This window comes from Zonotrichia leucophrys, chromosome 2 (genome assembly GCF_028769735.1).
Source record: "Zonotrichia leucophrys gambelii isolate GWCS_2022_RI chromosome 2, RI_Zleu_2.0, whole genome shotgun sequence".
NCBI lineage: Eukaryota > Metazoa > Chordata > Aves > Passeriformes > Passerellidae > Zonotrichia > Zonotrichia leucophrys.
The window spans coordinates 16,173,349-16,200,750 of record NC_088171.1 but is presented as its reverse complement, the minus strand read 5'-3'; the positions used below and the strand labels follow the sequence as shown (position 1 = coordinate 16,200,750).

The window sequence follows — 27,402 nt, the reverse complement described above, 5'->3', positions numbered from 1 at the left end:
CCTGATGGGCTGGCCTGTCCTGCTGTGATTAGTAGGATGCTAATGTGTGCAATCCTTTTGATCACAGAGCCTGGGCTCTATAAGTCATGTCACTGTCACCTCAAAGAAGTTCAGCCATGTGATAGATCCCTTATTAAAAATTTTTGCTTTGACAGATTTAATACAGTTATTATTGAAATCCTTTTTTTCTTTTTTCTTGCACAGATGGAGAGCTTTTCTATTAAAAATACAAAAAATAATGCTTATTCTTGAGGTTCTATTGTGGGAGTAGCTTATTAGGACATTGCCCATAGGTATTTTCAGTGGGATGATTAGCCTGTAATATCTTGATTTTAAGATGTGAGCAACAAATGTGATTCCCTATGCTTTGTTGTACCAGTGTGAACTGCTCCATACAAAACTGTAAACAGCATGAAAACATTCATCTGAGTCCTAAAAAGCATCTTCTTCTGCAGCTCCTTTTTGGGAGGCAAAGAGTTGACTAATTACTCTTTGTGTAATAAATGTACTATTTTGCTCTCCTGTTGTGACAGACAAAAGCTGTCATTTGAGGAAATACACCATATGCTGCCAATTGGTGTAAAGACTGGTTATATCTGGAGCACAGAGTATCAGCAAGTGCTCTTTAACAATTGCTCCTTCTCTGAAAAAAATCTGGGCCAATTTCAGTGGACTGATGTGCTGGTCTGTCATCAGTGAAAGCCAGCTGTTGACATTTTGAAAACCAGCTAGCACAAACAGTGGTATCCATGCCTGCTTGGATAACCTCTCTACCTGTTAGGCATTTACATCTATTTGGATGCTCAAGAGTCTCAGCCTATCAGTGCTCAATCAGGCCTGGATTGGTCCGTGGCAAATTTGAAAATCAAGCTTATTTCGGATACCAACTCCCATCCATGCGTAGTCAGACATGTTTTTCAGCATTGTGTGACCCCAATACTTGAACACCCGCATTACTTAAAAAAATAATCTCTCTCTCTCTACCATTTTTCCTTGGAGAATGTGAGAAAGCAGAGTGTGAAAGCTCCCAACAAACAGCAGCACCTGAAGAGCAGCTGTCACTCATGGAGATCTGCCCCAGGAGATGCTGTGCACTCTCTCTCATGCCATGGTGGGTTTGCAGACGCATCTGCACCGGTGAGATACAAGACAGGAATAACTACCTTCTGAGAGTTAAATACACTCTTTAAGACTTGTTCCTCTCCTCCTTCCCACTTCCTAATTTTATTGGAGACACACTGTATCATTAATTTGTTCTCTGGCATGGTTCCTCCAGGATTTCAGCGAGGTCTTTTTGCTCAAAGAATGCAAAGAGGATGTGAGCTGTAATTTTCACTGTCTGTGAATCTTTGTGTTAGAGAAAAAATGTGAACTCTCCTGCCCGCAGGTAATGAGAGTTGAACACAAAAATTCACATATTTCTTTTAAATTTCTTTGAGGTGGATGGGAGGGACTGGCCTGGGAAGACATGCAGAACCAACATAAAGTTGGTTTATCTTCCAGCAAAGACTTTGGCCTGTCTTCCTCCCATGTAGTCTGCAGAGATGATTATGCATGTAGCACTGGCAGCTTTGAAGCCTTCAGTACAGCACTGGCTGCAATGGAAACTTTTTTGAAGCTTTGCCTGGTGTGTATCCATGATGTGATCAGTGTCCTTTGGTCAGGACCCCATTCTGGTGCCTCCTCTCATGTGCTGCCTCTTCTCTGCACAGGAGCCTTCAACCCGTGGTGTGTATTTTGTGTCCCAGCCTCCCTGTCCCTCCCATCCCTGGAGGGGAAGCAAAGTTTCTTTTTCTACCCTGTGCCCGACCTGCACTCCCTTAGCGACCCCCTCACTCTTCCCTGCAGTGCAGAGATGTCAGAAAAAGAGGGTGCAGGGGGATTCTAGCAGGGGGCTGGGGATAGAGGGGAAAGTCACATTGTATTTGAGGGGAGGTGGCTATTTGAACACTGAGAGATTTGTGGGAAAGAGTTTTGATTTTCTTGGAAATGTGTGGGGCATGCCAACAGAACAAGACATTTTTTGGGGGAAAGGTAGAGAAAGAATATTACAAAGTTTAGTTTCCATCCCAAATCCCTTGTCTCTGAGGCAGGATTGCTTCATCTGCACCACTTTTGATAGATGTTCAGTCTGTTCTTGAAAACCTGTATTGATTCACAACCTGCCAGCATAAACAGTCAATAACTAGCATTATGGCTAGACAGTTCCTTTTAATACCTAATCTAAATCACCCTTGCTGCTTCCTAAGCCAGTCCCTTTGGTAATCCACTTCTGCAGGGAGTAGGACAAGATTATTGCAGCCTTTTAGCAGCCTGACATATTTAAAACTTGTTATCATCTCTCATTCTCTCACCCTCATTCCTCCACACTTTTCTTCCAACTAAACAAGCCCACTTCTTGTACCCTCTTCTCTAGGGGTCACACTTGGCTAAATCTTTTATCATTCCTGTGAGCATCTTGCTTGAGGTAGGGCACAAACTGGAAATGGGGCTGAGAGGAGTAAAGAGCCTGATGTGTGATGCTCGTCTTGATATATCTCCAAGCTTATTCACTGTTCTTATCATGAAACCATAGAATTGTTAAACTTGGAAAAGGTCTCTAAGGTCAAATCATGTCATCCCTCTTTATGACTATAGCCCCAGAGACTCTTTTGCTGTACTGCCTCTTTTTGTTTTGCATGACATCCTTCTTCTTCAACATGGTTTTTTACACCTGCCTGTATTGAATCTCAGTCATTCATTTCAGACTGGGTCTTTGATTATTAAGATTTTATTCTAATTTTAATCCCTGAAAATGCTCACAGCATTCCCTAGAGATTTGTAATTGTAATCTTCCTTCTAATTTACAAGTCATTAATGGAAATACTGAGTAGAACAAGACCCCAGGCACTGCCCTTATGTGTCTTTTCAGGTTGCCATTGGACTTGCTACTGTTCCTTGAGTAGATATTTGAAGTATTTGTATGCCTGCCCACAGTGAATTATACCTCAGTTGTATTCACTGGTTTGCATATAAGACTATCACATGCATTCATCAAAGCTTTCCTCATTCCAACGTGTGACTTGTGCTGTTTTTTCCTCCCTAGTCACTATGCTTCCAGCTCAGTCAAAGAAGAAAATTAAATAGATTAGGCTTAATTTGTTCTTGACAAGTCTGTATTTTCTGTTTTCTCATGGCTTTATCGTGTGGGAGTGGATGCAGCTGCAGTGCAAGGTGGCAAGCAGGGAGATGGAAATTCTCCTTGGATTGCACGCTTGCTCCCTCCTGCTCCATGATAATCAACATTTGTTATAAGTATTTACAAGGGAATTGAATAATAGTTTGTCTGATTTGATATCAAAGCAAGGCTGTTTGGTCTATGATACCCCAGATCTGTCTCCTTCCCCCTTTTGTTTGAAGTTGGATAATATGTTTGCCCTTCACTCATCCTTTGAGAATTTCTAGAAGGTATTTACTCATGGCTAGGAGGCAGCCCTGACTATTTCCCTACTCCTTCCTTACTCCTAGCCTATGCTTAATTAAGCCCCGCCAAGTTGGATACATCCAACTTACATTAATGTTCTCCAGTCTCTTTCTCCTGTGTTCTAGAGTATCTTTGCATTAAATAGCTAACATTTGATCATAGTGAACATTATTGTTGGAGGCTCTTCAAAAACATTAATTTTATCTTTCCCGATGGAGCATGTGTCTGCAAGTCAGTGGATGTGGTGCTGGCTGTTTCTGTGGGCAGGGGCATGACATTCTGGGGTGGCTGCATGCACATCACCACTGCAACCTGCTGGTTACAGTCCCATCTGACCTTATTGTCCTGCAAAAGATGAAATTAGCAAGGTAAAAACCTTGTTGAATGTGCTTTTGATAGGCTGTTTTATATGCACACATGCAAAGCCAGAGTGAGAAAACAGGAGCAATTAAAATGTCCAAAGCCTTACTTATTCTCCTGGGATATAGCTCAGGGTTATATTTAGACAGAGCAAGTAGCACCATCTAGTATTGAAGCAACCATAAGAACCTGTTTTCCATTGCTCTAGTCTGTCAGGCTTTTATCACTTGATCTGAGACTTTCAGGTTGTGTCTCTCTCAGGCTAGGTTTATTTTAATATTGTCAGCTAAACCAATTCAACCATTTCCAAGAAAAACTAGAGGGGAAGAGAGAAGGAATGTTGTTTTGCCCACATTAGAAAGGGTGAAAGAAAATAAATCTTTCAGCTTTTTGATTAAGAGCTGCGGTGCCATCATGTTCAAGAACAGGATCTCTGGTGACAAGGCTTGGAGACATCTGTGCGTGTTCCTGGCAGACTGTGCTTTGAGTTTACTCCATTTTCTGAAGACTTTTCTCCCCATCCATCCCAGCCCAGACCACCGGTGACCCAGCCCTGTGCTTGTGCCCTCGCTGCTCCAAGGGATGTGCCAGCAGAGCGTGCCTGTGCAGGGCTGTGCTGCTGGAGTGGGAGCATCCCTGTAATGACAGCTCCTCTTCTTCCAGTGTAGGTGAGATGGGGTCTCAAATCTGGGAGCAGGCACAGAGGTTCTTCTGCTGGAAGTGCAGACAGGACAGTAGGTGTTCATCAGATGGGGAAGGAAGAAATTGGGGTGATGGATGCAAACTGAGGGCTGACCAGCAGAAGCTGTGAGGGGTGCAGGAGGAAGGATGGGCTGACTGCCACAGTGGTGGGCTGTGTGGGAAGAGTGGCTCAACTGGTGGGACCAGGAGACAGGAGGGCAGAGAAGGGATCCTGGAGGAGAGGGGGAGGACAGCAAGAAGTGTTGGTGAGTGTGGGAAGGGGGAAATGAAGGCACTGGGTTATGTGGTGGTGAGAAGTTAACATGGTGGGGGGGACATGGGGCTTCCTGGACAAAAGTGTTGGAGTTGGATTAGATGGACAGAGGGATGGAGGAAAGCACAGTACACAAATTACTGCAACCAGTTTTTTTGGCTCATCCCAAAATGAGTCTGTGTCTTCATTGTGTGGACAGCTATTTGCCATACTTAGTTCATGTGCAGAGGCACTAGGTTCTTGCAGCAGTTGTTTTGTGCCTAATTCACTTTTAGAGCTGAGTCCTTCAAAAAATCAGGTTGTAAGCACTTCAGACTGAGTGCCTAGAGTCGACAGGATTGTTTCACTTTAGTCTGTCTGCATAAATATTCTGTCTGGCACATGTCTGATATGAAATGAGAATAATGTCACCCAGACGTGAGTGAAGATAAGCTAGTTTAATGTGTGACCCATCTAGATAATACTCTTTGTAATTCAGATGCCTGTTAGTAACTATATCTTCAAAGCAATGTTTGAATAGCTGCTGTAGAGACAGCCCAGGAAGAACTGCCATCACCTAGCCTGCACACCAATCAAGGACAGAGTCCTGCAGAATTCAGTAGCCTTAAGTCATGTAATTAGAGACTGCAGCAAATTGTGTGTCCTTGATTTGGGTAATTCTTGATGTTGTATGCTTCATTTTGCAGCATGAATCATGTTCCTTCAATGTTTTATTTTCTTGAAAGTTGTACAAAATCATTTATATTATTGTTATAAATAGTTCTGCAGAGGTGGGAGGGCAAATCATGCTCCAGAAGGATTTCAGGGGTTGTATTCAGCCACTGAAAGGGTTACCACCTTCCCCTGCATTTCAAGTAGTGGAGGGCAGGAGAGATGTTACAGAGGGCAGCCAGGACCAACTCCTCTGTCACTCCTGGTCTCCCACCCAATGTGTAGCTGCTGTTCCACTCTGTGGAACTTGGGCTAGAGGAAGGAGCCTGCCAAGGGGCTGCTCAGAGCACCATGAAGGGAGCATTCAATGCCATGCAAGTCGTTTCAGAGCACAGAGGTAAGATCTGCTTCTGCCATTGCTGCAGGTGTTGGCATTCACCATCACTGGTACTGGTCATCATGCAGATGGTGGTGGTACCCCCCGAAATAACAAGGCTTGGGAACTCCTGCCACTGAAAACAACTGCAGACAAAGGCAGATCATAAATAGAAAACAATGTGTTTCCCCCACTGAGAATGAGTTCCAGAAGCAGCTCAGAGGAAACTAGCACCAAGTTTCTTTGGGGTGTTTTTCAGGAGTGCGTTGGGCTTTTCTCAGGCCGGAGGTGAGCTCTGTGCTCCTGGAACGAGCACCCCAAGGTGAGGTGCTCTGATGACGTTTCCATCTGCCGATCCCATTGTGTTCCTCTTGCCCAGGCTGTGGGTCTCCATTGTGTCTGTCTACATGGGGGCTGATGCTGATTTCCGCCATTCACACTTGTTTCTTTGCATCTGAGAGTGCTGCTGAGAAGTTTCCAGAGAAAAGCTTGGCCCCTGTTTCCAATGTACTGCAGAGTTGTACCGGCTGCCGGGGACAAGTCGGAAACACTGGCAAGATAGCAGGCATCCTCAGGAAGCAAACCCTATCAGAAAGCAGTGATGTCATTGGCAAACAAAACAAATGAGGGCTGGAAAAACAAACTGTTTTGCAGCGTTGTTGATCTTCCCTCAAATTAGAAGCTCTGCACAGCCTTTACTCTGTGGTCCAGACTGACAGATTATTTACATAGAATGCTGCAGCAATGGTTTTGTTACTCCTGCCAATCCAATTCCTTTGATTTTATTTTTTAGGTTTATTTATCTAAGGGAGGGTGGGGTGAGTGTCCCAGAACTCTAGCCAGATTCAGAAAGCTGGCCAGCATCCTTGCACATGATGGGTGCTGACATGGTTGATGTCCTGCAAGCTTTGATCAGGCAGGACTTCTGGCTTCCCTGTCCCTGATCAGGTCCAGTGCTGGAGATGCTACTTCCCCATGACTTCTGCACTGCCCTTTGAGGCTGTGTCCTGACAATGTCCCAACTAGTGGCCACCTGCCACCACTCCTACTGGCTCCTTGGAGCTTGTGCCATGAGCACGGAGCAGGATTCTCCCCATTGGCTGTTCCGATTGTGGTGTTGTGATGGGCATAGTGCTAGCATCCTTCTCCCAGATGGGCCTCCCCAGCACACGTAACCATGGGGTTTCCCCTTCACACATGGCGAGTTTGCAGAGCTGGAAGAGACAGTCATACCAGTTCCTCATGGCACACTTCCACTTGCTGCTCCTCACCACTGGTGCCAAAAGAAGGATCAGAGTAAACCCCATGGGCTGGAGGTTTCTCACCCACACAGCTTTGCCTCTCTGATGGCTGCAGTGGGTGGCAGAGAGAGGGTTAAACTCCTCTCCAAAGCAGCCTTCTAACAGCAGGAAAAGCACATTCCTTCCTTGCACCTGTGAGCACTTCGATGGGATTTCTGCTGTTTATGGAAGTCACATTGGATCTTTCTCCTGTTAGAAGCTGAACAGCTCTAGCAGCCAGCTGTTCCCTCTGCTCTGCTCATACCTGGCTCCTTGCACAGTCCAGGCAGGGGGTGGATGGAAAAGCAGCTTTTTAGGTCAGCATTCAAAAATAACCCACAAAGCCTTCCCTTCCTTCCATGAGGGAAGGGTGCCTCTCCTCCCTGTTTTCTGCCTGCTTGTCCTTACTGCTGGCTCATCTACTCCAAGCTCTTACTGGAAATTTGGAGTTCTGTTCTAGCAGGGGCTAATATCTTCAGCACAGAGTTTTATTTCTCTTTTTTGAAAGGGTGTGTAGTGTTGCATGTGTGAAAAGGGAGGAGATTCATTAAGCTCTAGGGACAAACCGGTTTAGGTGTTCAGGAGGCTCTCAGGGTGGAAAGCCACTTTTGCAGTGTTCCAGGTTAAATTGTGGCTCTGCATAACAACTGTGACTGATTTTCTACACTGTGAGCTCTCCTTGGGCGAGTGCTGTGGACAGTGTGGGCAGTGCAGGGGTAGCTAACAGGTTCCTGGGTGCCTGGAGCTGCACACCAGGCTGGCTCCACAGCTGGCACAGCATCCAGGAGTCAAGGTGGGACAGAAAATGGGTTGGGCACTGGATAGGCAAAGAGTGGCTATAACACATGGAGTGCTGCAGCACAGAAACTGGTTTATATGGTGTGCCAACACATCCACTTCTGTGTATGTGTAGCCTGAGAGATTTAGTACTAATAAACATGGAACAGCCATCTCAGTAGTTGCTCCATTTCAGGTAAATCCTTGTGAACAACAGGAACAGACCTTCTCCCTTTCTTCATGCCCAGGAAGAGCATCAGAGACAGTGTATAAAATGTACTTTTGTTATGATCTTTGCAGAGACAGTCTCCTCTTAAGCAGCTGCTAGTGCAGGGCTCATGATTCTCAGGTGGACCTGCTGCTACTAAGGACACACAGTACTCACTAGATGTGTAAAATGAACTCTTCATGCAGGGAAAAGAATCTTGTGATTATATTTTACATAAATCTATTTCTGTGTGTTTTGTGTGTTTTACCTTTTTATCCACCTTTTAAACATTTCTTTCTTTTGTTAACACAGTTCAAACAGGGAGGAATGTATCAGGACGAGTCCATTGTTTTGTACAACCTTCAGAACAGAACGTTACCTTCCTTCCACACTTTTTAAAACTCTGGAAGAATGGGTATTCTATAATTGCCATTACAAGCTGTGAGAGTGGTATAGACAACAGAGACTGTTTTCAGCCAGCTAATTCAGTTTGCTGGATCTGTGCTCTAGTCAGTACAGAATTGAGGGCTGTCACTGGGGAAGAAAAATCTTGACCATCCTGTGTCTTGCAGATCCTTGAGACACAATACACGTGGGCATCACGTGTTGTTTATAGTCATGTTGCACAATGGAAGTGTGATACTTGAAATCTTAGCTTTTGTGTTATTCTAGCTGAGGATTGCAGCAGACCAATCTAGGGAGAAAAGAAAGTAATCTGTAAAAAGGACTGTTTAGCTGGGGTATTGCATGATATTACCTGGGTTTCTCATGTGGTTGCATAATTCGTTTTTGTTCTTATGCATATTTCCTCCTTGTTCATGTGAACATTTCTTTTTAATTGGAATATGCAGAACTATGGGGAGAGGCTTATTGCTTTGTAATCCACCCCCTCCTCCTGCAGCAACTTAAAACATAATACAGAGCACACCTCTCCATGATTGGAGAAAAATAGTTGTCTAAGGAAGTGCCTGCTCAAGTTGTAGGCTTACCTCCAGTGCAAAGTTTTTATTTTGAGGTCGCATTAGTGAAACCTGAAAGCTGCAGTCACCAGTGAATTCTTGAGTGAAAGGGACTGAGTCAGCAGCAGCAGCACAGCATCTGCTGCTTGGCTGAGTGCAGGGAGGTGTATTGTCTAGGGAAGGACAGCACATGATTCATCAGCATCTGCATGCACTTTGCGTCTTCTATTTTATTAAGAGACTGAGAAACTGAGTAGAGGAGATGAGACTCCTAGCTTCCTGAGCATACCAGCTGATCAAAGGGACCTTTTCTTGTCTAAGTGGCCTTTTTGGTTGTGTTTTGTAGTGATGGGTCCAGCTGGAAAGAGCTTTCTGATGGCACAGCTGTGAGTGAATCCAGCACAACATGTTCAGTGTCGAAGACCTTCTGATTTCTCATGGATACAAATTGTCAAAAAATCCCCCTGCTTCATACGAGAGCAGATACGATGGATACCGGCATGAAACCACGGGGAGCAGATCTGCTCAGAGACCAGCACTGAATGGGATTGAAGCAGAATCCAGAGCTGGGGCCTACAGCAAGAGACCTCTGGTGAAAACCAGCTCAAGCAGCACTGAAAGCAGCCATGGGAGCCAAGGGAGGCAAGCAGGTCCTGGTTACCACCATGACCTTCAGGGTTTGTCCACTTTTCATACTTCAGAAGGGGGGTAAGTTTCAGCATCATGCCATGGCTTTGCTTTCTCTTTCTTTTGGTCTTGACAGATAACTAATCATGACTCTAACCCTTAACACCATCTTCCTGTGATCCTTTCCTGCTCCCATCCCAGTAACCATTTCTGTTCACTGGATGGCCACATCCAGTGGCACATCCATTCACCTTCTGCTAGAGAAAGGCCTTTGGGAATACAGGGATAATGGGAAGTGGCTGAGTGTGGGAAAATATGTTTTACTAATGAGAAAGGCCTTTCTGATGGACTTAGGAAAGCTTAGTTCCGGCACAGGGGGAAAGAAAAAGAAAAAAGTCATCCTTTTTTTCAGTTTGAAAACTGCACCCTGCCTTTTCTGCCACTTACACACCCAGGTTTTCCTGTGGATTCAGCCACATGCAGCTCTTGGTGGGTGATCCTACATTCATTGAAGACTTGCTTGTTCTCTGAAGGCTGCTCTCGTGGAGTAAACATGAGAGGGTGCCTGTGCACTTCTTTTACAAACACCTCCAAGCCAGTGGAAGCTGTTATTGTCACTCCAGAGAACGTGCCTGTGCAGCCATGGCTTGCTCAGCACCGAGTACGTGCACACGGGGCCGGGGCTGGCTGGGCAGGAAGAGCTGAGTGTACACAGCAACACTCAGCCATTGTTCTGCAGCTATTTGAGGGCTGCAGATGGACAAAGGAAAGGGGCTCGAGCAGGACTGGAAGCCAGCCCAAGTATGACGATGGTTTGCAAGGAAAAGCCCCTTCCTTCTGCCGAGTGGGCTTGAAACTGAAAGCAGGGCAAACACTGTCACCTTGGGAGCTTGTCCTCTTACAAAGACCTTCAGTAACATGTGGCAAAGCCATGTGTCCCCTTACTCCTGGGCTTGTCTGCTCTTTCCCTTCACATCTTTTCCCCTTGCAAGCCTGTTTGCCTGGAGCAGGAATGGCTGCTGGTTGCCAGTTAGGATAATGGGCAGGAAGAGATGTGAGCCCTCTAAAGCAGTCATAGGACAGCAAGTCCTGAGGAAGGTCTCCAGGTGGAACCATCCATTCTAGAGAAGGAAGGACAGAACACAGATGTAAGGGTAATTGGGAGAGTCCTTTCTGGTGTGTTTTGGATGAAGTAAACGGGACAACAAAAAAAAGTGAGGACAGATACTGAAAAAGAATAAAAGGGAAGAAGGTTTTGAAACAGGGGAAGAGAGTGTGCAGTGGTGCTGAAGCTGATGCTCAGTTTAGTGTGGAGAAATACTGTTGTGAAGAGGATCTCACGGTGTGAGGTGGAAGCAGCCACAGCACTGCTGCTCCTGCAGCCTGTTTGTCAGAGCCTGTGTGGGTGCACAGGGGTTTGGGAGGGCTGCTGCCTCCCTGCTTCCCATTCCTCTGGTGCATCTGCAGGGGCTCACACATCTGCCCCATATCTTGGATATGGCAGAGATATCTGTAATTGCTGGCCTTGGCTAGATATCAAATAATGCTCTCTAACAGTTTAAACATCTCTTCCTAAATGCAAGGGGTGGGACATGCCAGTCTACAGCATAGTTAAATATTAATCCTGGTTTTTAAAAGTGGCTTTTCCACATAACATAGGGAACACGACCCTGGAAATGGCTTTGTCACACTTTCATAAAAATATAAATATTTTCTTGCTATTACTGCTACAGCAAGCTCTGATTCCCAGTGAGCCTACTAGGAACTCAGAACAAGGTACTAGCAGCTGGAAAAACCTTTGTACCATCCCTTTCTTGCCATGCCTGGGAGTGTGGAGTGTCTCTGGTGTGGAGCATGACACAGCCATGGCTGTGCTGGGAAGGGAGGAGGGAGCTCTCCAGGCTGGATCCAGGGAAGCCTCAGCACTGCAGTGCCTTCTGTCAGCTCCTGAGCCCCTCTGGGTCCCCTCCCAAGTCACAAGGCTGCCATGTGCATGTGAGCTGCTCCAGAGCTGAAGAGAAGATACCTGTGGTGGCCAGCTGGGTGTGCTCATGCAGGTGACAGGCAGGCCATGGTAAGCTCCAGCAGATGTTTTGATATTGCTCTTGGTTTCTGGACTGCTCTGGGAAATCAGCTTCTGGTTCCCAGGCTGGGGAAGTGCTGCACGCTGCAGAGACCTGGGGACAATTGGGGCCCAAAGAGAAGATGAATGACCACCCAGGGAGTTTCTCTCTGGGCATCACAGGCTTCCTGCCACCCTTTCTTGGTGCTGCTTTCCCTGTTAGCACAGGGCAGGAGAGGGCCTGAGCAGGCTGTGTGTGTCCTTCAGGGGTGGTGACAGTTCCACAGCAACTCTGAGCAGGGCTCAGGCTCCTTGTCCAGGGAATTATCTACACCATACTCCTGTTTACACCACTGATCTCTAATCAGTGAGAGAGATCTAATCCTCTCCCATACACCGCGGAAGTGGGTGATGCTGCCAGGCTCGTGGCTGCTTTTGCAGGCAGGTTTGCAGGGCTTGTGGTGTTTTGTGATGGCAGGGGATGATGCTGTTGTCTCTGCTTATTGAGGTTGTTCTGCTAATGAAACCTTGTTGAGCAGGGTAGAGGCTTCATAGCCACTGCTTCTGCTGCTGGTGAGGGGAGAGTCATGCCCCAGTGGAATGGGGAAGGGGTGTTTGGCTCCATCCTATTGTTCTTCAGTGACAGTGTGAGGGAGCAGATGGTGGGAGGGCTCTCCTGGCTGTCCTTGCTTAACTGAGCATTTGAAGCCCACACAGTAAAGGTTTGGAAGAGGAGACAAGTCAAAAAAAAGGGAAAGCTGATCCTATGGGTATAGATGAGAGTTCTCTGCACATAATTCCCTTCTGATTCTGTTCTAAGTAGAGAGAAGAGGCACTTTGCTTAGTTGTTTGTGTGGGAGGAACTGTTAGTAGCTAGCAAATTTAGTGATAAATAGATATCATTAATGAGATCACCTGCTGGAACAATTAGAAAAGTATATTGGTGTTTTCCAGTGCTGGGTCTCAGAAGAGTGTATGGGAGGATAGGATCTCAAAATAGAACAGAAGCTGCCAGCATCCAGAACAGCCCTCTGAAAATTTTTCCACCTTGCTGACTTTGTTAACAGTGCTCTTTGTGGGGCACAAAGTCTGTGCCAGTGCCTACAGCTCATGCAGGATGAGTTACTGAGTGCCCAGCACCTTCCACTTGCACGCTGGCAGCCAGCAACAGGGACAGACATTGCCTACATAGCCCTGCAGTGGCCTCATTCTGCAGGGCTTGGACTTGGATGCCTGTGCCATGCTGCTTCACTTTTGGCCCCATTATTGCATCATGTGAGGTCCTGCTGGTCCAGCATCACCCTAGGGGAAAAAGGCAGCTTCAATCCATGGCTGTGAGCGAGACAGCTCAGTGAAATGTGGTCATACAGCCAGTGCAGCTTAGACTTTTGGCCTCATTTCTTTTAAAGGGCTAAAATTCACAGAAAGCTAGAAATAGTTTTGGGGGTTTTAAACCATTTTAATTAAACTAACTTTATATAGAATCAATTCAAAGCATTTTATGAGACCAAATGTGATACTTGTTAGAAGCAGGCCTATTAGAAGAGAGTTCATAATGTTAAAACTCATCTCCTTGATCCCTTGGGACCACTCTGTCCCTGGAACTTAAATCTCCACAGTTGGTGCCACGGGACTGCTCCATCCTTGGCTCCATCCTCCAGCTGCTGTGTCTGGGTGTGCATTTCATTGTGCATCAGCACTGGCACATCCTGGAGAGACACAGAATTGTGGAGTGGCAGAGTCAGAGATGAGCTGCTGCACACAGGGGCTCTGAAGTCTTCTCTCTAGTGATATGCACCACCTCACCTTTGGTGAGGCTGCAGTGAAGCATTTTAAACTTGGAGTGGCTCTTGGAAGTTTCCCCTTCCAGCACTTGATGGACTGCAAGAGCCAGAAGTGCCACACGTCCAGGAGGGAGGCGCTCTCTGCTGCAGCTGTGGCCACAGGCAGGGTGGTGGTGCTGTGCCTGCCTACCATGGCTGCATGCAGGTGTGCAGGAGCTGTTCTCCATCACTGGGAGCAGAGGAGACTTCAGGATGGAGCTGCACTGGAGGCTCCTTGGAGCATCCTCTTCCCTCTGCACAGTGCAGTGTCATCTTCACAAGTTTACAGGGTCCCTGATAGAGACTGGCTATGTAAGCACTTCTAGTGCCTCAGCCAGGATTTAGAGAGACAGATACTGCCTGTCCTATGAGTAATCTTAGAAAGGATCAGGTTTAAAATGCTCTAAATGCCTCCTTTTAAATTTCTTTCTTACAGTCTTGTTGCAATGATGTACAGGTTACACAATGGATTGTATCATGTTCTAAAGTTCATTACTGGAGCCTAGTTATTAACCTTTAAAAATAAATTTCATCTTTTTAACAGCTTTTAATAAATGGAGGACCTTGCTTTCTGTTGAAAAGGATTTTGGGTTACTTTATGGTTTTTTTTAATGGTGACTTAAGCTTTGCAACATCACAGGATATTTAAAAATCAGAATTTTTAGGTGCTTTTCTAAGAGACGCTACCACTTAAGCAGGAATCATCTCAAAGAAGTCTGATGGCCTGTGCTGAGCAAGATGTCAAACTAAATAATTCTAATGGTCTCTTCTGATCTTGGAATCTACAACTGTACTTCCTGCAATTTCTGTAGACCCTTTTACAGTGATGGATAAAATCAATCAGAAAGAGCAAACCTGTTCATTTTCTCCTCACTCTTACTGGACCCTGTTTCTCCCCTCATTTTGTAAACACAGATACAGATGGTGCCACAGCAGTATGAGGATGAGATGAAAAGGTAGAAAACAGCATTTGTTCAGCTGTATGTTTCCACATGGAAGTTTTTGTTGTTACCACAGTCGCTTCTGATATAGGAGGTGTCCTGTTATATTTCATTGATTAATGGAGATGTCTGTTCCTTCTTGGGGTTCAGCAATCAAACTGTGTTTCATGCTTCAGAGGCAGAACATTTTGTTCAGAAGCTCAATCTCAATCCAATTGAATTAATGTGAACAAGATGCTCCTTATCCCAGTCTGGTTTTTAAACTTTTAGACTCATAGGATGAAAGTAATATACATAAAAGAAAATTGCTGTGGATCTGCATGGCTTAATTTTCATTCTGAATTTTGACTTGTATTATGTCTTCACAAAGTCCTATTTAAATAGATCATTTAAATAGATCATGTTTTTAGTAAAAAAGAGCCAGATGACGCTGTTTATATACCTTGGGGTGCAGGGAGGAGGAAGAAATTCTTGGGTTCTATCTACATACTTGTCCTATTTCTGTCAATTTTGATTTTTCTTTCCAGTCTTATGCTGGTGGCAGCCACATAGTGTAAAGGCAGTTATATTGTTGGACACCTTAGGTACAAGAATAGCAGAATGCAATTCAAGTAGAAAATTAATTATTTATATAGAAGGGTACCAATTTTGTTCTGCAGAAATTTATAAAACGGTTTACACTCTGTTCAGAACAGACAATGAACTTATTTTGTTCATGTAAATCTGTGTTCTGAATTTCTAATCTGCAATGTCTAATGTCTTTCATATTTCACTGATGGATTCTTTTATTTAAGAATTTTATACTTCTTTTGAAGTATTTTACATTTAAAATATTGGTTCCGTTTTATTCAGAAGTGTGTTGATACATCATCATTGTTGTGACATGTGTCATTTAATCCAAAGCACCCTGAAGAAATTTGTTCCTCAGAAAGATGAACAAGAATCAATTCAGGAACTGACATGTTTAATTTCAGCACTTTTACCAGGATGCAAATCATGTTTCTTACAGACTATATCTTATGAAATCTTACGATATAGACACCTACCTGTTCTCCCTACCTCTGCTTCTTGGAATTCTATTAAACTTGAATACCACAGTAGTCTCCTTGACATCTATCGATTTTAATTTAGCAAGATACAGAAGTAATTTAAGACAGTCACTTCTGGTTTTAGAATGGTATCTTAGAATCAGAGGTTGGTCTGTGTTGGAAGGGACCTTCAAGATCATCTAGTTCCAAGCCTCCTGCTGTGGGCAGGGAATTTTCTAATGTCCATCAAGGAGAGCTGTGCATGTTTGCACAGCAGGTAACTGTGTGCATTTTTTTCTCTTTCTAACATCTTTGCATAGCTAACAACCTGTCAGAAGAGCTTCTTTCCCTTCCTTTACCCATGTTAATTGACTGACTTTTAAATCCTCTCATTAAAATTGTCATCTGGTTGCAAATAGATTACACAAAACCCCATTGGCATAACTCATCATTTGACCTCCTAATGGCCTTACCCATGGTAGAAAGAACAGGCACCTGTGCACACTGCCTCTGACACTGCTTTTTTTTCCAGGGCTTATGACAGGCCTCATTTAGCACGGTCTTCCCAGCCCAAGAGTGATAAAGATCTGGCCTACTGGAGAAGACGAGGACAGGACTTCAGTGTGCTACTGGGCTATTCCCAGAAGGCCAGTGTGGAGATGAAAGGCCTGGCTGCATCCCCAGGGGCACCCCGGCACCCCAAGGAGAATCAGCTGAAGGTGGGCTCGGGTGCAGGGTATGGCAGAAGAAGCGGCTTGCAGGAAAGCTGTGAAGTGCCCAGCGCCTGCAAATGGCAAAGTCTGGAAATAGAGAGCTGGAACCAGCCAAAAAAGGTGGGGAGGCAAATGTCTGAGGGTGACAGGGAGAAGCTGCTTCAAGAGCTTTATTCGCTGACCCTGGGAGACAACGTACTCAGCACCCAGAGCAGGGGGAAATCGCAGTCCTTGCCAAGGGTCCTTTCACCTGAGAGCATGCAGTGCGTGGAAATGCCCTCCCTGACCAACAGTAACAACTCACTCAGCGTCACTAAAACCCCCTCCTATCCCCCAAACAGACTGGGTGTGGAACCTGCCAAGCACCATGGAACAGGAGGCAATGTCCTTCCCCTGGTGAAGCCCAAGTATGGGAGACCTCTCAAGCCTCCATCCTATGAACTGAAGCGGCAGACTAGGGCACCTGCAGAAACTGTGGGTTTCCAGGACCACTACCAGAAAGAGGAACCTGTCTCCTACTTAGCCAAAGTCAATGAGCCAAGGCAAGATGCTGGCATTCCAGACCCTGGTTTGGAGCCCCCAGTGTATGTACCTCCTCCTTCTTACAAATCCCCACCTCACCAACACGTGACCCCCCGTTCCCCCAGTGAAGTGCCTAAAACCAACCCGTGCGCCAGCAGTGACCCACAGGGTCCTGCAGAGCAGGTTGTCCCCTGCCAACGACCAGCAATGAATACTTTTGAAGTGGGGGGTGACCCTTGCAAAGACAACCATTTTCCTCATGGGAAGCAAAGCCATGCAAGGCGCCCTGCTGACCACCTGCGTTCCGTTCAGTACATTCCCTTTGATGATCCTCGGATACGACACATTAAAATTGCACCACTGGAAGGTCTGCAGGGCAACTCTAACCACACTGAAAATGCATGTAGTCCCAGTTCTGGTGCTTTGCAAGAGAGAAATCTTGAAGTACAGTACAACAGTGCCTTTGTGGATGCATCAAACTTGTCCAGTTCTGCGAAGGGAGAAAGAACTTCCGACAGCTCCCCACATAGCAACAGATGGTTGGCACCATCCATCCGAGATCAGGAAAACTGTGCCTTGCCGGACCAAAGAGACAATTGTAGAGCAACTAATCACAGCCCCCGCAACGAAGCCAGCACAGAGTACACGAAAGGCAAACTTTCTGTAAGAAATTCACATATGGACAACACCTGTGAGACTGTTACAAAAGTGAAAAAGTTTGAACCTGGAACTGGGATGCAGAGCAAAAAGAGTTCAAAGAAAAAAATGAATGAAACTATATTTTGTTTGGTCTCTATCCCAGTTAAATCAGAATCCAATCTGCCAGATACAGATAGGAACAACAACATAACTCAGAGCCCTGATAAGAATAGGTTTGATAACAATGGAGCTTTGCAAGAACAAAGTCTCTTAAGTATGTCTTCAACAGACTTGGAGTTACAAGCGCTTACAGGAAGCATGACCAATAAAAATGAGTTACAAAAACAAGAGCTGTGGAGACCAGAAGAGTTCAAACAAATGAATGACCTCAGATTTATTCAGCCTACAAAACACAGAGAGCTCAAATATTCTGGCTCCTGGCCAGGTGATCAGTACAAAGACCAGCAGACGCAGACAAGTTTCTCTGAAGAACCTGAGAGCCCAGAATTTTTCCATGGTACAAAGCCTGGGAAGCCTGATAGTAGCAAGCAGCTATCTCCAAAACTCCCAGGATGTACAACGTCCACAGTGGGGGCAAAACAGACAGGGTCACCTTCTGATGAGAGAAGCTGCAGACAGAACAGTTACAGTATGAAGGGCCAGACTCACCTCAGCCAGTCTAGCAACAGTGCATTTTCTAGGACTGCCACCTCAGTCCTTAAGTCTCCCTCCCCAAAAGCCCACCAGAGCCAGCCTGTGCCTGTCCAAGAGAGGGAAAATGGCCTTCTTTCCAAGGGAGATGTAGTTAAGGGAGAACCAGGTGCTCCCTGCAACAGTACAGAACCATTTGGGCAGTTTCTGTTGAAACCTGTAAGTCGCCGTCCCTGGGATGCAATAAGTGAGCTAGAAAGTTTTAACAAGGAGCTGCAAGGGCAGGAGGAGAGCACAAGCAGTGAAGAAGATTTGGAAAGTGCTGCAGCTCCTCTGCAGGCAGGTGCCTTTATGCACAGGAGGGAGTCCAGAAATGAGAAATCAAGCCAGGAGCTAAAACATGGTGGGAAATCAGAAATGGTTGTGCCAGAGGTGCCTGTAATTAGGCCAGGAAGGGTTAAAAGTAAGTCTGAAAGTTGGAGCATGGGGACAGAGCATGGTGGCGAGCTAAGATGTGGTGGCTCTCAAGGCTTCTCAAAGCCAGGAGGGAGCAGTGAAGGAGTCAGGCCAGCAGATGGAAGACTGATAGAAATGGGGATGGGGGAAGCCAAGAGCAGAACAAGCAAACAGCCAGTTCATGAGAGCCCTATCAGAAGAGTTTTGTCCAGTAGCTCAAGTAGTTCATGTCACAGTAATCCTTTCAATAACCCTGTCTTGCAGGAGATGAGTGAAGACCAAAATTACCTAGACTTTGTTAAACTGAGCAAAGGTGCAACTCCCACAAATGATAGGCTATTAGAGAGAGGGTCAGGAGTATGTTTGTCACTAACAAAGAGGAACCAAAGGTGCTCTGAGCCAGATTTGAGGTCAGTAGGACTTGATGTGGCCCCAGAACCTGGTGCTAACAACTCTGATCACTCTTCAGATGCAAATGCAGTGGAAATCCCTGTGAATGAGTCATTGCAGGCAAGAGCTGCAAGAATTTTAGGTATAGATATAGCAGTGGAGTCTCTCCTTCCAGGTGACCAGGTTGGGCCCCACCCAAGCACTAGCCCCTCAAACAGTGCTCAGGACTTTGAGTCATCAACAATAGGGAACACAGTAAGTAACAAAGAAGGAAAAAAAGAAGATTCTTATGAAGGCAGACGAAAGTGTGGCTGGACAGAGAGTGCTCTCTTTGTCAGAGCGGGAGGGCGATCTTTACACCCTGTTGAAAGCCAGGCCACTCTCCAGGAAGCCAATGCTAAACCACTGGTAACTGAGCAAGTTCTTGAACAACCTGTGAGTCCCAGCCAAGGTGAGGACCAAAACTTGGTTTGCAAGTCAGCTGCTTATCAGCATTCAGAAAAGAGAGTGAGGAGCACCTCCAAAGTGATAGAGACACTCCAAGGCAAGCTCACGTCCCCACCCAGCCGGACTGCCATGGATCGCTTGGTGCGCATGAAGGAAGTTGACTCTGTGTCGCGCATGAGACGCCTGAGCATTAAGAGCGCAGACTCGGGAGAGGAGGTGGATGAAGAGAAGCTGTCGAAGGTACCAGAGGAGAGAGGAAGCAAACTGGCAAGCTCAGGGGCTGTTTCCAAGCGTGTCATCTCTCTCAGTGAAAATGGATGTTTAGGTGGAATGGACAAGAAGAAAATCGACAGAGATTTTTCGTTAGGTAAGACCCTGTTAATGGGAGATCCAGATGGGTACTCGTTTCTTATGTAATGGGCATGATCAGTTTGCTTATGCCCACATAATGCTGCTCAAATAGTAACAGGCTGTAGGAGGTACTATCCTCATCTGGGAGCCACCCACTTTGCTCTCCTTGTGGAAAAGATGAGTGTTCTCTGGTCCCATTTTAGGAATTGTTACTGTAAAACTCACTTGTGATACAGAAATTCATTCACAGAGACTGGAGTGCTCCCTAAGGTCTTATCTCTGTCTAATTGTTTCAGGGAATGGCCAGGCTCAAACAGTGGAGTTCAAAGACAGTCACTCTAATGCCAGTGTTTGGGAATGTGTGGTCATTTAATCATGGCTGTTCCTTGAATGCCAATTTTTTTCCTTCTCTAATACTTAAGTAGACACATACTATATCATAGTTCAGAAGAAACTAAAAATAAAAATCTGATGGTCTTCTATGAAGCCTCTGGGAAATGGCTGCATAGAGGGGCCTGGAAATTCTCTCTCTCTCATGAATATTTTCCAGATCAGATGTTGAGAATAACTATTAACCCCAGGACAAATGGAAAGTTGACTATTTCAGTGAACATCTTTTTTTTTTTTTTTTTTTACTATTTTTTGGTGTTTCTGATCTCTCTCTAAAGCATGTAAACTTGTGTAGTCCATATGCATCCCCAAAGTAACATGAGCAGTTCCCTCTCTGAAACAGTTTTCATTTAGCATTTTTTTAACAACTGAAAATCAGTTGTTGCTATAGACCTGTGTAAAGGGATAAATCTCCCAGGCCACCTGCCTAGTCCATTAAATAAATTGGAGTGAGCAAACATAGAGTGTGAAAGCTGTTAAATTATAATTAATCTCCTCCTTCCTTTTTCCATCCTTTCTGTTACAGTTGACACTTTGCCTTGAAATCTGCACAGGTTATTCATTTAACCTTATTGATAAAAATCTATTCACAGTTTTCCAGTACAGAGGTACTGAAATTAAATTAGGTATACTTTAAACTGGACTTACGCAATTCCAACTGAAAAGAAATGCTTGTATGAGTTCTAAGTATTGACTCCTGCAGCCTTGAAGCCTTTTTCTCCATGTCTTTTTCTGTATGCCACATCTTTGTCTCTCTCTGCTCTGAACTGTATTTCTCCAGACCAGATTTTTCAAACAGACTGATTCAGCTTTCTTGTACCCATCAGGTCTGGTCTGCCCCACATGCATTTCATATGCTTTCCTCCCTTGGGGTTTCTGCTGGAGTGAAGAAAATAACTGTTGTGGTGACATGACTTCAGGGATGTATCAAAACAGATTGTGTGCGTTTTATTGGAGAGTTATTCTGCAGTAAATTAGGTCTAAATTTATCCCTCTTGCTGACAATGCCAGGCTTATATTCTGCAGTGTGTTCCCACTGCAGCAGCTCCCTCTCAGCCATAACAGCCCTCCCCATGTTTGGATGGCATGAATGTCCCTTCCTGCTGTGCATGTCCAGGGTGACACACATGGGGTGGGCAGGTGGCTTCTGGCCTCTTCCCATCCAAAGAGACCCTGATTTGTTGCTGGCCCCAAAAGCTTCACCTTACAGGGTGACTGTAGATTCATATTTGTAAGAAGGCCTGATGTTGTGTCGTCTTCTTTTAAATCTCACTCCAATTTTCACAATAGCTTATTGGTACCATTGAAAGCCCAAATGAGAATTAATCCTGAAAAATCATTGTATTTGATGTTTTCAAAGAGCAGATATTCCATTCTTAAAGGCCACTCTATTTGGAGCAAGGTAGGGTGATGTTAGACTTATAATTGCAGACTGGGCCTGTCACAGAGGCTGCAGCCCTTAGCAGAAACAGGCTTTCACATGTATAATGTAGCTTGGCAGATGAACAGTCATCTCAGAGCAAAAGCCCTGCCAAAACTGAGTGCAAGCTCATCTTACTATGCAAATACTGCCATTAGGAGAACATCTCTAAGTGTTCCCAAATGCATTGGATGTCTTTTCTCCTTTGCTGTTTGGAGACATGAGTCTGCTAATCTGGCTTTGTTTCTGTAGAGAGCATTTCAAATGAGCTTAACCAAATGTTGAATAAGCATTTCTAGATCAGTGCTAGAACTCCAGTGTCTGTCCCCCTCAAAAGGGTGACCTGGCCTGTCAGTCTGGCACTTTTGTGTCCTTGGTTTAGGTGCTGAGGGCATGGGTAAACTTTCAGGGAATATACTGAGCCATGCAGAGGCTCCATGTCTTGTGGCCTGGCTTTCTCCCTTCCTCCCCACCCCTGTCTTGCCACTCCCTGAAACAGTGAGCACCTGAAATTTTGTGGGGAATTCTGTTAATGTGAATGTGTCTGGCCTTAGGAAAATCAGGTTTCTGAAATGCAAATCCATTTTTATTCTTAGGTCAACCTGTCACAGAACACTTCAGAATTTTATGTTTTAACAGTTTAGATGGCAAAATATTTATGATTTAAAAAAATGTTACGGCTTTAGAGGCATCTTCATACACCATCAGTGCATTAAGCTTAAAAAGATGCAGCATTATCCTAGAGAACACTAGCCCTCAAAAACTTTATTTCTATTGTTTTTTTGCATTCACGTGGTGTCTGTTTGGAAATACCAGAAAAGGCATAGCAGAAATCAGAGGTGTTGCTGGCACAGACTCGTTTCTTGGCTGGACTAGCAGCTCCAGGAGGGTGGGCAAGAGAAGTGATAAAAGATTCTGCAACACAAATCCACCCACTGGGGCCAAATCCAGAAATCCTTTCTTAGCCAGTTCCCCCTTGACGTGAGTGTGGATGTAGCAGATGGACACTTGCACATAGGAGCAAAAATTTCCCTGGAGGATTTTTATGCTTTTTATGTTTGAATGAAGACATTCACTCAAATCAACACGAAAGTCCCGAGGATGAATGTTTTACTCCAAAGTGTGATATTTGTGTGTGGAATTATTTTCATGCTCAGCTGTTTAAATGTGAGTGCAGTGGGAGTACAGCCTACGGGAGGGACGTTTAAGGTTAGCACAGATTCCCAGGTTGTGTAAGAGCAGAAGCAGCACGCGGCAGCACGGCTGCAGTGCCGGTTTGTCCGGGCCCTCTGTGCCTGCAGACTCCTCCCTAGGTAGCCCTGGCTCCTACATGCCATGACCGTGCACATCAAGGGCAAGCCAGGTGTCTGCATGATGGCACTGGGCAGGCAGAGCTCACAGGGCAAAGCCTTTTTGTTGCAATCCTGTCCCAGAGTGACAAGGGTGAAGGAAAAGGCTCATGTCTGCTCACTACGTGGCCAGCAGTGGGATAAATCCAATTAAGAAATCTCATAGAAGAGTGTCCTCAGGGATTTGGGAAAAGGAAAACCAGCCTATGGTATGTCCTGTGAACTGGCAGGAGGGAGGCTGGAAGTGAAAAAGAGTGTTAGCAAGCCATTTCAGTGCTTTGGTGAAGAAGGCTGAAACATGAGCTGCAGTTTTGCAGACTGAAGCAAGACAGACTAACCATAGTGATGCAATGCAGCTGTGCTTTTCTGTTTTCTGTTGAATTAATCTGAAATGAAGGATTTGCAATCAAATGAAAAGACTCTGATGACTGCATGGCACAATCACTCCTTCAGTCTGCCTTACACACCCTGCTAGGATGCTTAAAGCATTTACTAGTCCTTAGTGTTCAGTACAAGGGGGAGAAAATGGTATGTCTTTTTCTTCCTGTCAAAGCACCTGAAAACTGGAAGCAATCACTTAGCATTCAGTGTGCTTGTTCCTACTACCCAAGGCCTTCCCAAATTCTGTCTTCATGCATTTGGTCAGAGTTGTTCCTGAATTATAGTGGTAAAAGCACAGAATTTGGGTCAGGAATGTGATATGTATCTTTAATGCAGCAAGCTTTATCAGCTCTCTTTTTTTAAATAAAAGCTAGGGAAAAGATGTGTCATTTTCACAGCCAGAAATATTGAATAGATTTCACAATACATTTTTAATAGTGTTTTCTTGGTTTTTTTCCAGATACATATGACCCCACCAAAGTTGAAAAGGTGTGAGATTAATGAAGAGGAGAATAGAGAAATTTCTGCTCTACTAAGAATGTTTCACTGATTTTTTTCTGGGTGCTTTTTGTTTGGTTTTTGTTCTTTAACATTTGGAAATTGTCTCCATTTGTGATGTTCATGGTGTACTGATAATGCCTTTACCACTGCCACTAGGAATTAGCTATTCATGTCTGAGACTGTTGTGGAGATCACAGAAAAATGACTTCTACATTGGAACCATCTGGCTTTGTAGTGTTTAAGACAATACCTACCATTGGCAAAGAGTTTTCATCTGAACTTTATTTCAGTCTTTAGCAAGGATAATGAAACGCATCAAGTGAGGTGTTACATTGGTGTAAATGTAAACGTGGGAAATTTGTGAAATTATTTTTAAAAGAATGTGAATCTATAAGCTACACTTCTAAGTATCTACATTCTAAACTTTGTTTAACTTAAGGGATTTTTGGCCATAAGTAGAAAGTGCTGCTGCACTGTGTGGGGGAAGGAATGTGAAAGAATGGTAGCAAAGACTGATTGTGAAATTCTCTCTGACTTCCAGAGTCTGAACTTACTTGGATTAAATACTTACTTGCCACCTATAAAGAAGAAAAACAAAACCCAAAAGCTTCTAAAAGATGGAAGACTTTTGTAGTACAGTGTACAGAACATGTAATTATAGTAGCTGGCAACTATGTTTCAAACCAATGCAAAGTATACCACTGGCTGTTTTGCACTCAGTATTACCTGTTTTTGTTTTGCTGTTTAGAAATTCTTTATATGAAAGAATAGTAGCTGGTTTAAAATAGCCCATTTTAACAAAGTAACTATATTTCTTGTTACAGAATACTATCTATTTTTCTACGATGTAAACAATTGCTAACAAGTGGCAAGTATAAAGAAGTATTATTATTATTATAATTATTATTATAATTATATTTTAAGAAGACTTATTCCTTTGAGTGAAGGTGCCCCAAGCAGATTTCACTTATATATCTTAATGCACACACCATATTGCCACTTACTTGGTAGTGCTACCTTATTTTGCTCTGAAAAAAAGCCATCTATCTATCTATCTATCTATCTATCTATCTATCCATCTATCTATCCATCTATCTATCCATCTATCTATTTACCACAGGGTTAATTTCTAATTTTTCCCACTCAACCCTTGGATTGTTCTTCTTGGAGCCACTTTCTGAAACACACTGAGAACTCTCCAGGCTGGTGCTGCTGCCATTCCATTCCAGGGACGCTGATTACCAAAAGTGGGTTTGGATCTTTGTCCCAGTGTTGCCAAGTGGCTCAGATAAAATGCCTGCTTGCTTTCTTATACTTTGTTCCCTTTTACAGATTATGAGTTTGGATTAGGCCAGTGCACAAAAGTAAGTAAAACTGGGTTCTTCTTCCCTGAAGCCACCAGGTGTTGGTGGGAAGAAGTTCAAGTGTCTTTTTGATGGCATTTAAATACATGGCTTTAAATATATTTTATCTGCACACACAAATGCATGAATTACAGAATTTATAATAAAGCCTATGCATTCTGCCCTTTGATCCTGAATTAGCCTGCTAATTATCTGTGTCTTAAAAGCCTTTATGTCAATTCCTGTAAGTTTTTTGTAAGTACCTGTGTACTAACATTTTTCTGATGACTTGTTCATGTACTTCACCAGTCTATTCTCTTGGCCTTTTCTGGGTTTTAGCATAATTTTATTTTTTAAAATCTTGTAATTTCTTGAAATATTTTTTCCTAAGTCTGTAATTTGGAAAGAACGATCGGGAAAAACACTCATCCTGTGTTTTGGCAGCAAGAGTTTCTTGTCTGTAACACATGATTCTGTTACATATGGACTATTTAAAGCTTGCTTGAAAAGAAAATGTGGTGTATAATTTATTTTATTAACTCTTGCACATGCTGTGTAGCAATACTTGTTGACAAACTGTTCCTACCACTCTTATATTCACCTCTCTTCATCACCATCTAGGACATCCAGGGACTTGTAGATAGCTAGAAAACATGTTTCTCCCCCCAGTGCCTCCCCACCTGAATCCTGCCCATAAAAAAACAGTTCTGAAAGAACTTCATCCACTGTCATCTTCCTACTAACCAGTGAAGCTGAGATGCATAGCAACTAATTGAAAGTTTTAGTTTAACCTTGATTGCAGAAGAACTGTAAATTGTCCCATACAAGCATTGCTATTACCTTCTGTTTATGTCTACAGGGAACAGAAGTGTTCTGTGCACTTTATTTTCTTCTGATAGGAACAGGTTTATTGATTCTACAATGTGTCTGTTTCATCAGTTATGTCAAGTAATTACTTTTCCAAAGCACACAAACATCCAAGATCTTTAAAAAAAAAAAAGAAGAAGAAGAAGAAGAAGTGGCGAGAGGCACAAGTATTAACAATATTGCAGACAAAGTTTTATTGATCAAAACCAAAAAAAGAATACCTAAAAAGTGGGTAAGCTTTGTTTTGCAGTAGTGTGTGACTGACCAGTGGATGAAGGAGCAGAAATGTATTCCTCTAACAGCATTGGTAGTTTCATTTGATACTATGATACAGACAACTGAGAAATCCATAGGGTACAGTTTTCTCTGCAATTCTGTCTCTGTTTCTACAGTGTCAATACCATGAATGGAATATACCAGCTATTGGAATGGACTGTATTGTACCATAGCTGAACCACCTTTCCAGAAGCCTTTTGTCAGTTTGCAGTCAACAGAGAGCTCCTTTTATGCCAGACATGGTTAAAAACCAGTAAATGGGGATTGCCAGTGCCTGTCTCAGTAGGTCCATAAAACTGTCTTGGCAAGAGCCCTCACTGGTAATGGCAGCAGCAGGAGCTGAGGGCTGAGCGGGTGCAGAGGTGGAGGATGCAGCAGGCTGCTCCAGTGCCTCGTGCAATGCAAGCACAGTGAAAAGTGAGGAACTCTGCCTTTATTCTAGAGAGAAGAGCAGAGCTAGACCTCAAAAATTGTGTTTTTACAACGTGCTGTGTATCCAGCTCATGCTGCTGCTATGCTGTTATAGCTGAGGAAGCTGAGGCTGGGGGAAGATACTGTTTTCATGAGCAATCTCAGAAATTCATGCAAAACCCCCCCAAACCTGACTGGTCCTTACATTTAAAAAAATGTTTAATGGGGACACTCAGGACCTGGACGGCTAAAGAGGACCTGCCAACTCCTTCCCTTTATCCTGTTGAAATCCAGAAGGGACAGTCACATCCTGAGGGGCTGGTACCAGTAACAGCGGCTGGTGGCAGGGAGATAAAATCGAACACGACATTCCAGGCTCCTATCTCCTATATGAGGAAGAGAAGCCACACGTGAACTCCGGGGCTGCCGAACGGCCCGAGCCCCGCCACTCCCGGTGCGGCAGAGGCGGGGGGACCGTGACTGGGATGGGGAGCGGGGCTGGGGTGTGGAGTGGGACTGGGATCGGGACTAGGATCGGGGCTGGGATGGGGAGCGGGGCCGGACGGACTCTGTCCGGGAGCGGTGCATCTGGGAGGGCAGCGCACTCCCTCCTGCGGTTCCCGAGCGCCAGCTGGAAGTTGGTTTCCCTGAAGAATCGCTGCTGGCGGGCCCCACGCCATCCTCCTTGCTAGAGTCGTCTGGAACTAGACAAAGTGAGGTCTGAGCAGAGCTCTTCAGTTTTTGAAGTGCCACCACCACAGCCACAGGAGGGGATGGGAAGGCAG

General features: G+C 44.6%; 1 protein-coding gene across 7 annotated transcripts in view; it reads left to right on the top strand.

Annotated features, from left to right (window-relative positions):
* Window positions 1–26,384, top strand: part of JCAD (junctional cadherin 5 associated) — a 60,116-nt gene extending 33,732 nt beyond the window's left edge. For 3 of the 7 annotated variants that reach the window (XM_064704031.1, XM_064704032.1, XM_064704029.1), the window contains 2 exons: window positions 9,376–9,737; window positions 16,043–19,835. In XM_064704031.1, coding sequence (XP_064560101.1) covers window positions 9,436–9,737; window positions 16,043–19,745 — 4,005 coding nt within the window. In that variant the 5' untranslated portion in view covers window positions 9,376–9,435 and the 3' untranslated portion in view covers window positions 19,746–19,835. Of the gene's footprint in view, window positions 1–999; window positions 1,138–4,380; window positions 4,492–9,375; window positions 9,738–16,042; window positions 19,836–23,679 lie in introns of those variants that run through there. The other 4 variants (XM_064704034.1, XM_064704028.1, XM_064704027.1 and 1 more) reach the window with 4 other exon arrangements.
* The last annotated feature ends 1,018 nt before the right edge of the window (window positions 26,385–27,402 follow it).